This window comes from Chelonoidis abingdonii, chromosome 1 (assembly GCF_003597395.2).
Source record: "Chelonoidis abingdonii isolate Lonesome George chromosome 1, CheloAbing_2.0, whole genome shotgun sequence".
Lineage (NCBI taxonomy): Eukaryota > Metazoa > Chordata > Testudines > Testudinidae > Chelonoidis > Chelonoidis abingdonii.
In genome coordinates this window covers 205132314-205144566 of record NC_133769.1, presented here as the reverse complement: position 1 = coordinate 205144566, position 12253 = coordinate 205132314, and the positions used below count along the sequence as shown (strand labels likewise).

At 44.5% G+C, this 12253-nt stretch overlaps 1 protein-coding gene and 1 long non-coding RNA gene across 10 annotated transcripts in view; one reads left to right on the top strand and one right to left on the bottom strand.

The window, feature by feature from the left end:
- TTC3 (tetratricopeptide repeat domain 3) overlaps window positions 1-12253 on the bottom strand; it is a 163539-nt gene that overhangs the window by 133680 nt on the left and 17606 nt on the right. For all 8 annotated transcript variants that reach the window (XM_032797194.2, XM_032797165.2, XM_032797185.2 and 5 more), the window contains exon 3: window positions 321-366. In XM_032797194.2, the coding sequence (XP_032653085.1) occupies window positions 321-366 (46 nt within the window). The remainder of the gene's footprint in view (window positions 1-320; window positions 367-12253) is intronic.
- On the top strand, window positions 2948-10161 carry LOC116834897 (uncharacterized). Of its 2 annotated transcripts, XR_004376077.2 has the most exons (3): window positions 2948-2997; window positions 7218-7513; window positions 7965-10161. It is a non-coding gene; the product is annotated as an uncharacterized LOC116834897 (long non-coding RNA). The 2 variants fall into 2 exon arrangements; XR_012657287.1 differs by lacking the exon at window positions 2948-2997 and having other exon boundaries at window positions 6886-7513.

Here is a 12253-nt window from a genome sequence, read left to right as displayed (position 1 = left end):
TGGAAAATTAATGCTAATTTAAGCTTTAATTCTCACATCATACTAAGAGGTTGCATGCATGTAATCCTAATAAAATATCCATATTATTCTTGCGAACATATGCCTCTCTGTTAGGACAAGAGTGAGAAATATTGCAGCATGAAATATACACGCTTCTGTTCAACAGGGCTCCAAAAGAATGTTCCCAGCCATCCAAGCAAAATATAAGGGGGGGGGGGGGGGGGGGGAATAGTGAAACATCAGTCCGAGTGACCAAGTAAAGCAGACAAGAGGAAATACAAAGTAAAACGTTTGTTAACGTCCAATGTCAGTTTACATACCTGTTTTATGTTTATTTGAAGAACGCTTTCTAAATTTCTCACGAACCTAAAAATAAAGAAAATTTTATTTTTTGAATAGCAATAAAAATCATAATGCACAACCACAGGCAACATAATTCCTCTAAGCAATAGTGATTTAACTGGTTCTAAAGCAGTTTACGTTTATTTAACTTAGCTAACGACTTTTTAAAGGTCTGTCACCAGAGATTTGGAGCAATCAAATTTTTGACTTGCTCCACTCCAGCACCAATAGTGACTGTTCCAGCTCCGCTCCAGCTCCGGGCAAAACCTGCAGCTCCACTGCTCCACGCTCTGCTCCAAAGCCTTGTCTATCACCACTTTTCTCACCCTTTGCTGTACTAAGATATCAAGGAATAGTAATAGTGCTAGAAAACTTTGCTTTCAAATAACAAAAGAAAGAAAATGTTCTGTGGACCCAGCCACAAAGATTATTCCTGTCCCTCTACTCTGAATGCAAGCATTTTTAATCCTACTGTTACGGGTTGGATCACAGAAACCCCCTTGGGGCTGCCAACTGATGTGCCAGGACTACTTCTGCCCCTGCTTTCCTGCCGTGGCAGCTTGAGACTTCAGTGCCCTGCCTGGCTTGAGCCAGACCCACTAGCCTGCTGCAAACCCAGACCCAGGTCTGAACCACGTCCCCTAATAGCTGTGGGCTTAATTGAAAGCAGCTTAAGTGTTCCTATTTCTTAGGGTATGCCTACACTACTGGCCGGATCAGTGGGCAGTGGTCGATCCAGCAGGGATTGATTTATCACATCTAGTCTAGACCTGATAAATCAACCCCCAAGCGCTCTCCCATCGACTCCTGTACTCCAGCTCAGCGAGAGACACAGGCAGAGACGACCGGAGGGGGTGGGACAGCAGTTGACTCCCCACAGTGAAGATGCCATTGAAAGTCAATCTAAGTATCTCGATTTCAGCTATGTTATTCATGTAGCTGAAGATGCTTAACTTAGATTGATGCCCCTCGCCAGCATAGACCAGTGCTGACACTCAGATGCCCAATTCCCAATGGAGTCCAAACCCCAAATAAATCTGTTTTACCCTGTATAAAGCTTATGCAGGGTAAACTCAAATTGTTCGCCCTCTATAACACTGATCTTTCTCTATCAGGTATACCCCCAGGTCTACTCTGGGTTAATTAAGTAAAAAGTGATTTTATTAAATACAGAAAGTAGGATTTAAGAGGTTCCAAGTAATAGCAGACAGAACAAAGTGAATTACCAAGCAAAATAAAATAAAGCATGCAAGCCTATGCCTAATACAGTAAGAAAACTAAATACAGATAAAACCTCACCCTCAGAGGTGTTCCAGTAAGCATCCTTTTACAGACTAGTCTCCTTCTAGTCTGGATCCAGCAATCACTCACACCCCCTGTAGTTACTGTCCTTTGTTCCAATTTCTTTCAAGTATCCTTGTGGGTGGAGAGGCTGTCTCTTGAGCCAGCTGAAGACAAAATGGTCTCCCCCAGGCTTAAATAGACTTCCTCTTGTGGGTAGAGACCCCCTCCTCTCTCCTGTGCAAAGTCCAGCTCCAAAATGGAGTTTTGGAGTCACCTGGGCAAGTCACGTGTCCATGCATGACTCAGTTTTTACAGGCAGCAGCAATTGCTGTCTTGAATGTCTCCAGGAAGACTTCTTATGTGGACTGGAGCTTTTCAAGATCCATTGTTCGTTAAGTGTTTCTTGATTGGGCACTTAATTTGCACATTCCTTTCTCAATAAGATGACCGAACGCTTTACTAAGGCTGCTTAAAAATCAAGCAACTACACAGCCAATGTTCCTAACTTCAAATACAAAAACGATACATCCATACAAATCAGATGAATAGATTCACTAGGTTATAACCTTTACAGAGATATGTTACATGGCATATGCAGCATAAAACATATTCCAATGTCATATATACATTCATAAGCATGCACCCCATAAGGCTTTATGGAAGTATCATCATACCCACCCTTCAACATGAATGGTCTTACTATTTTCTTTGAGTAGAACTGGATGAATTTGCCTCAGGTCTGGTCTCACTACAGATCTATATTGGTATAACTAAGTCACTCAGGGGTGAAAAATCCACACCCCTGAGCGATGAAGTTATACCAACTTAACCCCCTATATAGACAGCGCTATGGGAGAGGCTCTACCACTGACATAGCCACCATCTCTTGGACAGATGGTTTAACTACACCAATGGGAGAGCTCTCTTGCGGTGGCTTAAAGTCTTCATTAAAGCACTACAGCAATGCAATTGCGCCAGTGCAGTGTTTCAAGGGTAGACTTGCCCTTAGAAATCAATCAGCACTATTCCTCATTTACTCCTGGGGGAATTCTGCACAAAATACTGTTTCAGATTGCTTTTCTCCCCCTGCAGAAAAATGGGAGAGCAAAGAAATCTGTGGGGAACACCTGTCCCTGGCAGCCTGGGCGTATCTGCCTGCAGCAGCCAACAGATATAGATCGCAGGGTGGGGGTTTGAGCATGCATGGAGAGATGTTAAGGGAGCAGGGCTGGGCACACACCTGCATGCAGATAAGCAGAAGAGACTGTCCCTCTCCCTCACTATTGTGGTGTCCCAGGCTTGGAGGGGGGTAGGGTTTTGTGAGGCAAGCTCTGTCCTGTGAAGCAGAGCAGAAATGTAACAACTAAGCAGGTAGGCTGCTAATTTTCCCCTTGCCGGTTAATTGTTCCCATTCTTACTCTGTTCTGCCAGGAGCCTAAAATACATGTAAAAGCTTAAAGGTTCCTTTACATTGCCAGGGCAGTGTAAAGTAGCCTTATAGTAAATGACAGTAAGGGAATCATCAGCTAGGAAGATCTATGTGCTTTCTCATTTTTTTTCCCCTCTGCCAGAGTGGCACAAAGGGATTAGTCTGCAGCTCAGGATCTATTTTACCTATCCATTTTTAAAAAGGTGGGACAATGATTAGCAACACTGTATGACTTTCATGTGTGAAAGTCTGAGCAATTTAAAACATTCTACCTTACTTTTATTTTAGTGTTCTGCAATGTAATTTAAATGAAAATTCAAGATTAAAAATAGAGTGCAGGGTATTGGTTACAAAGTATTTGTAACTTACCTTTTCTGTGCATTAGAAAATGCTGAACAATTATTGCGATTTTTTTTTCTGTATGGTAGTTTAAATAAATTACCAAAATAAGTTAAACTGCTGTGATTATGTTAGGCCTAACTGGAAATGTATCACAAAGCCAGTTATGCCAACCTGAACAAAGTCAGGCTAACAGAGGCTTCTGGGTAATTCATAAGTGGAAAACGCCCGGGAGCTATCTGTCTCTCACAGAGTCAGGCAACTATAAGATAAGAAAGGAATGGCATTCCTGGCATGGTACCAGATGTACTGTGTTAGGAACAATGGCAAAACTCCCTGTTTCTGTTCTCTGTTTCTTTCTGACTCCCTCATTATTACTCACATAAATCATATCAGGCTTGTTTGTAGTAATTGTTAAGGCAGTATTATTCATATTAATCAATTAGTTTTAACAAAAAAATATATACATAATAAAGGTTTTGGGTTTTAGTCATTAGTAAAAGGGGGCTGGACTGCTAAATGAATAATTTGTGACGCGACGGAACGGTCTATAAAATCATATGCTAGTTGTAAAGAAGCAAGCTGGTTCTCTCTGGAGACGAGCTGCTCTCTGTTGATGCGTGCACTTGTCAATAAAGAGCTTTTGATCGGACCTTGCTGGTGTTGCCTGTCACTCTCGCGGTCAGACAACGAACCGTCGAAATGTGTGCCAGTATTGGGGCACTGGGGTCCGCCGGGACTCGTCTGACTCTCCGGTGTGGGGTATCGGACACTGAGGCAACACAGCGCGCATCCTCTGGGTTTGAGGAGCTTTGCCTGGTGATCTGATCTCTGCACTGGCGATAAGGCGAGTTCCATGAACCAGCTTCAGCTCGTAAAGAAATCCAGCAACGTCTACCTACCCATTGAGTAGGGTTTAGGTTGGGTTGCCTGGGTTAGAGTCCCGGTGCAGGTTTGCGCAGGATCCGGATCGTCTGGGTTAGAGTCCCAGCCCAGGCATTCGAGTTCCTGGAGAGGTAAGCGAGCGCTCAGCACAGGAAAGAGGGGTTAGAGTCCTTTTCTTTCTCGACGTCAGAAAAATGGGACAATTTGGCAGCAAATGCCCGGGGGATGCCCTGTTGTCTCTAATACTTAGAGATTGGAAAAATTTCTGGAACTGTTGATTTGGATAAATCTCTGTCAAATTCAATGGCCGGCCCTCACTGCTCATTTGTCCCCGACTAAAGATTGGCCGAGCTGCGGAACTTTTTCTGCAGAGAGAATGAATTCCCTGAGGAATATTCTGGTTGATCTTAGACCTGGACAAATGGATTATTTATTTGTGTGGTATAATTATAAGCCAAAAGAGGAACGTACAGCTTTTGAAGCGGTTTGTTTAGAAGATTCTGTTACTGGGAAGCCGGAACAGCATTTCATGACAAATGATTGTATGGCTACCTTAGGTCCTATTTCAGTTCAACATTCCTTTCTGTTAATGAATGGTCCTGTGAATCTGTTGGGAAGGGATTTGTTGTGTAAACTGCATGCTCAAATTTTCTGTACTCCGGAAAGTATTTCTCTCCGATTCTCGGTGGAGAAAGCTTATCTGTTAATGCAGTTAACTGACAGCAATTGCGAAAGGCTTCCCCTCCGAGTCCAGAATGAAGTTAACCCTATAGTGTGGGGAGGAAAGCACAATGTGGGGTTGGTGAAGTCTACTTCACCTTTAAATCCAGTAATAAAAGCTAACATGCCTCCACCAGCTCAAAGGCAATACCCTCTTAAAATTGAGGCTATACATGGACTTGAGCCCCTTGTGCAGAATTTCAGGAACAAAGGAATCTTAGTGCCATGTGTCTCCCTATGTAACACTCCCATTCTGGTTGTGAAAAAGCCACAGCCTGGCCCTGATGGAAAACCTGTATATAGGTTGGTGCAGGATTTGAGACTTATTAATCAGTATGTGATTCCAAAACATCCTGTGGTGCCAAACCCAAGTACTATTTTGGCAATGGTGCCGCCTGAAGTGGAATGGTTTACATGTATAGATTTGACAAACGCCTTTTTCTCTGTACCGGTGGCCCCAGAAAAAGTCATTTAATTGGGGGGTCCCTGGCACAGTAAGGAAAGGAAATGAAAGTTCTTCCCCGGGACAACTCACTTGGACTAAAATGCCTCAAGGTTATGTGGAAGCCCCGGGTGTCTTTGCCAGAGTTTTAGCAGAAGATTTAAAAAAATGTCCAGTTGCCAGTCGCCTCTACCCTAGTGACTTACGTTGATAATATTTTGGTAGCTTCAAAAACTCGAAAGGATAATAAAATTGACTCTGTCTACTTACTCAATCAGTTGGCAGTAAAAGGACATAAAGTTAGCCCCACAAAGTTGCAATGGGCCCAACAGGAGGTAAAGCACCCTGGGTACACCCTGGATCCTGGAGTGTGCAGCTTGGACTCCAAACGAATTAAAGCTATTGTTAATATCCCATTTCCTACTACTAAGCGAGGCATGCGGGGTTTTATTGACATGATTGGATTCTGTCGCCCTTGGATTATTTCCGCAGGAGACTGGCTAAAGTCTTTATATGAACTAACTAAGGAAGAGGCTGAAGAGCCCCTACATCCAAACGCTGAGCAACTAAAAGCCTTTAAAGCACTGAAAGAATCTCTTATTTGGGCTCCTACGTTGGGGCTGCCCTATTACAATAAGCCTTTTGATTTGTATATACATGAAGTGAAAGGGGTAGCCTCGGGAGTACTGACACAGTCATTCGGAAATGCTCCGAGGCCAGTGGCATACTTTTCAGGACAGCTGGATCCAGTAGCTAAGGGACACCCTGGCTGCCTTAGAAATGTGGCTGCGACTGCATTATTGATAAAAAAAGCTCAAGAGATCGTTTTGGGACATTCCATTAACAGTGCATACTCCCCATGCAGTGGCAAGTTTGTTAAATTCGCAGCAGCACAAACATCTAACTAATTAAAGGTTGTCAAAATATGAAGTGACTTTATTAATGACTCATGGGGTTACCTTAAAAAGGTGTGCAAAGTTAAATCTGGCTTCTCTGTTACCTCATGAAGAGGATCAGGAAACAGTACATGACTGTTTGCAGGTTTTGGATCAGGTCTCTACCCCACGACCTGATTTGACTGATGTTCCTCTAACTGATCCAGAGTTAGAGTTGTTAGTAGATGGTTCTGCCTTTGTGAAAAATGGTGTTCGACACTCTGGATATGCAGTTACAGACGGTCGCACAGTGTGATAGGGAAGCCTTTGTCACCAGGGACAAGCACTCAGTCTGCTGAATTACAGGCTTTAACAGCTGCCTGTCTATACGCTAGAGGAAAAAGGGTTAACATTTATACTGACTCTAAATATGCTTTTGGAGTGCGTCATGCTACCGGAGCTATTTGGAAGGAAAGAGGATTCATTACTTCCTCAGGATCACAAATTGCCCATGGAAAAGAGATAGCTAAATTGTTGCAAGCTATTCAAGCCCCTAAAAAAATTGCAGTTATTCACTGCCGAGCTCATACCAAACAAACTGATCCTGTATCAGCGGGAAACCGGCTTGCAGATTAAGCTGCTAAGGCAGCTGCCCTACAAAATACACAATTGGCTGTAAGTTCTCCTCTTTTAAATTGGCAACAGCAAGCCTTGGAGGGTGAAAAAACAATCTGGAAAAAGTGGGGGGCTAAGCCTAACTCAACAGGACTTTGGGAATGTGATGGTCGCTATGTGTTGCCTAAAAGTTATCAGAGTAAGGTGGTGCAACAGATTCACAATAATACACACTTGGGGGCAATCAAAATAGCCCAAATCGTTCTAAGACAGTTTGTTTCTCCAGGACTTTATGAGGTATCCAGGAGAATAGTGGAGAACTGTGCTCTGTGTCAGCAATGCAATCCAAAGGGAGTGAGCAAAGAAGCACCACCTGGGGGACGCTGATGGGCTCACAGACCTATGCAGCATCTACAGATTGATTTTACTGATTTACCTCCCTCTGAAGGGAAGCGACATTTGCTGGTTATAGTTGACCAGCTTACGGGATGAGTCGAAGCCTATCCTACAGCCCGAGCTACTGCAACTACCATCTGCAAGATTTTAGTCAATGAAGTGATTCCGAGGTTTGGCCCCCCTGAGGTAATTGACTCAGATCAAGGTACTCATTTCACTGCAAGGGTTTGCAAAGAACTTACAGCAGCCGCAGGAACAAAATGGGCTTTTCATGATCCCTGGCATCCCCAGAGTTCGGGCCAGGTTGAGCGCATGAATGGGACTTTAAAAAATCTTTTGACAAAGTTGTGCCAAGAGCTTAAGCTAAAATGGACTAAGGTTCTGCCTCTTGCACTCTATACTATCCGAACAACTCCTAATGCTAGGACTAGGTTGGCCCCCTACGAACTTTTGTTCGGGCATGTGCCTCTAACCTTTGTTATCAATTCCTAGTGACTCTGATATGACTAATGAAACAGAAAACTATGTAAAAAAGTTACAGTGCCATCTGGTGACCTTACAGAAGTATTCTGCTAATTCCCAGTCTTTACCACTGTGGGAAGCTGTTCATTCTTTTTTACCAGGTGATTTCGTGTAGGTAAAAGCATACAAGAAGACTCCGCTTCAACCGCAGTGGCTGGGACCCTTTGAGATCCTTCTGACAAGCCCTACCGCCGTCCGAGTAAAGGAGTTACCTACTTGGACCCATCCCACCAGACTCAAGAGGAGCACTGCTCGGGAACCTGACCTGGTAAAAGGTTTCCCAGAAGCAGACAACGTCGGACTTTGAGGGAGCTGCCCATGGTCACCCCACCGCGAACCGGGTGAACCAGAAGCAGACGACACCTGTGCCCCAGACAAATGGACTGTTACCCCTTTGGGCGACCTGAAGCTCCGACTCGCAAGGAAACTGTAACTTGGTTATGTCTTTTTTCAAAAGGATGGCCCAACTTGCTAGCATGAGTCTTCCTGTTTTTGTTCTGTTTATTATTTGTTATCCTCCTTCTTTGGGGTTTCGGGGAGTTAAGATTGTAAAATCTCTTAATTCAATGTCAATGTCTATGCAATGTATTTGGGGTTTCCTTTCCTTATTTCCAAAGTCAACACTAGGATGGGAGGGTAACAGTTTCCTAAGTTTAACTCACACCATAATTCAAAGTGTAAATCAAACACAATGCTGGGTTTGCATTCATACCCCCACACACATAGGCCAGGGAATCCCATTGAAAGGGGTACCTATTCCCCTTAATCGAGCCTTCCAGGCCAGGTTATGGATGAACACTACCTTCACTTGGAGTGCTGCAATCCAAACATGGTCCATTGACATGGTAGCCCAAGGTAGTTATGTTTCGTGTGTGTCACGAAAGAAGACCACACATAACACTTTTTGTGGGCAATTATACACGGTGTGGTGACACCTCTCGGATCAGTTCTAATGTGGCAAGTTTTTCCAATTTCTCCAGGGCCCCATGGCCGGTCCCTGAGGAATCTAGCTGGTATTAGCTATGCAATTACATATGGCACGTGTACCTTGGGGGCCATAGTGCCAGCTGTCACGGTACATCAAACTTTGAACCAAGGGGAGATCCGTAATCTTGCATGGCGAAACAGAAGAAGCGTTCCTACAAATCCCCTGTCTGACAAGCCCACAGGCTTTCATTCCTTTGTACGCTGGTTTCTACCTTGGGTAGGAGTTAGTGAATTGGAAAAGGCTATAGTAAATATTTCAGCAGCATTGGAAGTTATGGCAAATGCTACTGCAGACGCCTTATCCGCTCTTCAAATTGAACTAACCCAATTGTCTCAAACAGCTATACAAAATCGTTTGGCTCTGAATTATCTCCTTGATAATCAGGGTGGAGTTTGTGCCCTAGTTAACTCTAGCTGGTGTGTGTTTGTAAACCAACACCAACAGGTGGAGACCGACATTCATGCCATTATGCAGCAAGCTGCCTCATTTCATCGCATTAGCCTTGACAATACCAGCACCAGGTTCCAAAAGGTTTGGAACTGGTTGACTTCATGGTTACCTGATTTGGGGGCGTGGGGCTGGCGTATATTGTACCTGGCTTTATGTGCACTCCTCTTCTTTATTATAATCTTTGTGCTTATACAATGTTGCCACATTTGCTGTCCCCAATTCTTAACTTGCTCCAAACATTGTTTTGCCCCAATATAGCATATTCACATGAGTAACCACGCCTGCTTATATTTGTTTGTGCTATTGTCCCAAGAGTCCCATCATGGTCCTCTAGGGACAAAGGGGGGACTGTTAGGCCTTACTGGAAATGTATCACAAAGCCAGTTATGCCAACCTGAACAAAGTCAGGCTAACAGAGGCTTCTGGGTAATTCATAAATGGAAAACGCCCGGGAGCTATCTGTCTCTCACAGAGTCAGGCAACTATAAGATAAGAAAGGAATGGCATTCCTGGCATGGTACCAGATGTACTGTGTTAGGAACAATGGCAAAACTCCCTCTTTCTGGTCTCTGTTTCTTTCTGACTCCCTCATTATTACTCACATAAATCATATCATGCTTGTTTGTAGTAATTGTTAAGGCAGTATTATTCATATTAATCAATTAGTTTTAACAAAAAAATATATACATAATAAAGGTTTTGGGTTTTAGTCATTAGTAAAAGGGAGTTGGACTGCTAAATGAAATGAATTTGTGACGCGACGAAACAGTCTATAAAATCATATGCTAGTTGTAAAGAAGCAAGCTGGTTCTCTCTGGAGACGAGCTGCTCTCTATTGATGCGTGCACTTGTCAATAAAGAGCTTTTGATCGGACCTTGCTGGTGTTGCCTGTCACTCTCGCGGTCAGACAACGAACTGTCGAACCGTGTGCCAGTATTGGGGCACGAGGGTCCCCAACACTTATATTGCATTACTTTGACAAAATATGCAGAATTCTGCAGAATTTTTAATTTTTTGGCACAGAATTCTCCCAAGAGTATTCATTCAGCCATTAGTCTTCACAGGGCTTGGCTACACTTGCAAGTTGCAGCGCTGGAGAGGGGGTTACACCGCTGCAATTTACTCGGTGTCCACACTTACAAAGCTCAGCCAGCGCTGCAACTCCCTGGCTGCAGCGCTGGCTGTACTCCTACGGGTAAGCGAATCCAGCAGCGGTGATTGCAGCGTGCTCATTCAGGTTGTGGAACACCACCAGCGCGTTATTGGCCTCGCAGGATTAAGAGGTATCCAGAATCCTGTCGACAAAAAAAACCGGAAGGTACTGCCCCCGGAGCTACCAAACACAGCTGTATTTGCTCCAGTGAGCGAAGCCAAAGCGGAGGCTTTGGAATGTTCACAGCTGGTTTGGCTTTGAGGAGACAAAAACAGCACGGTGGGGGGAGCGGAGTCTGTTCGGAGGAAGCTGGTTCTGAAAGCCTTTTTACCATTATAAGAGTGGGGGAAATTGGGCCAGAATTTTTGCAAGGCAGGGGAGTTCGACAGTGTCTGCTCCAAAAAATCCGCTCTCTGTCTCCCGACTCGACCCTGTCACAAGCTCACCTCCGGATCTTGAGCACTCCACCCCATCTACTATCTCCCCCGCTTTTGAACTTGCAAGGCAGGAGACTGTCACAGCGTCTTTGCCCCAAAAAAATCCGCTGTCTTCCCCACGCTCCCCTGTCATACACTCCCCACCCCACCCCCCTTTTGAAAAGCACGTTGCAGCCACTTGAACGCTGGGATAGCTGCCCACAATGCACCACTTCCAACAGTGCTGCAAATGCTGCAAATGTGGCCACACTGCAGCGCTGGTAGCTGTGAGTGTGGCCACATTGCAGCGCTGTTCCTACACAGCTGTACGACCACAGCTGTAACTCCCAGCACTGCACATTTCCAAGTGTAGCCATACCCACAGTCTTGCTAAACCCTACCCGTTTCAGGAAAACAGGCAATCAAAACAACAGGTCCCTTTGGGTCCCTGCCCCCCTTTTAAGTAATCACTGAATATGGCCAAATATGGTAAATTACCCAGCTTAGTCAGACAAGATTACCACTGTGTCATGATATTAAAGATGTGCTACACCTCCAACCTTTATACAATCTTTCTGGGATCATACCCTTCTGACTAGGAGGGCTGGGCCTCCACTTGTCTCAAGAAAGAGCCCTGTAACTCCAAGACTGCTTTGGTAGCTTTGGATAAGGTACACCAGATGTTGTGATAGCCATGTGTAGGATCCATGGATCTTGAAAGATGTGCTGTTGGGGGGTGTTGATCATCGTAGCAGTGAATAAGTCTACAGGGTCAACACAAAATGCCCCAATAAGTACATGGGTGAAACCAGACAGACAATTACTGCATACTCAGATTAACACAGGAAAATGATAAAAGACAAAAACACCACATCACCCATGGGTGAACACATTTCACAGAGTGATCACTCTATATCTGATCTCTCGGGGCTTGGCTATAGCGCTCTGACTCCTGGTCATAGCACTCCTGGTACTCCATCTCAGCGAAAGGAATAACATCTGATGCGTCTTGGTTGAGATGCCCCAGCATCAGTGTGAACGAGGTGTTGCATTACTGCACTTTGACTTCCAGAAACATCCTATAATCCCCTTAAGTCAAGTGGCCACTCCAGCTTTACTCATATGGGTAGTTGCATTTATTTCAATGGGATTATTAGAGTAAGTAAAATTATGCATGTATTTAAGTGTTTGTGGAATAGGGGCCTGAATTACCCTATGTCCTAGAGATGGTTCCTTTAGATTAGAATAGAGGCACATTGCTTGGGCAGCAAAGGAAAACTTAGGGCTTGGCTACACTTGTAAGTTAGAGCACATTAAAGCAGCCCCAGGCGCCCTAACTCATGACCCGTCCACACTGGCAAGGCACTTAGAACACCTGGACTCTGCAGCTGGAGCG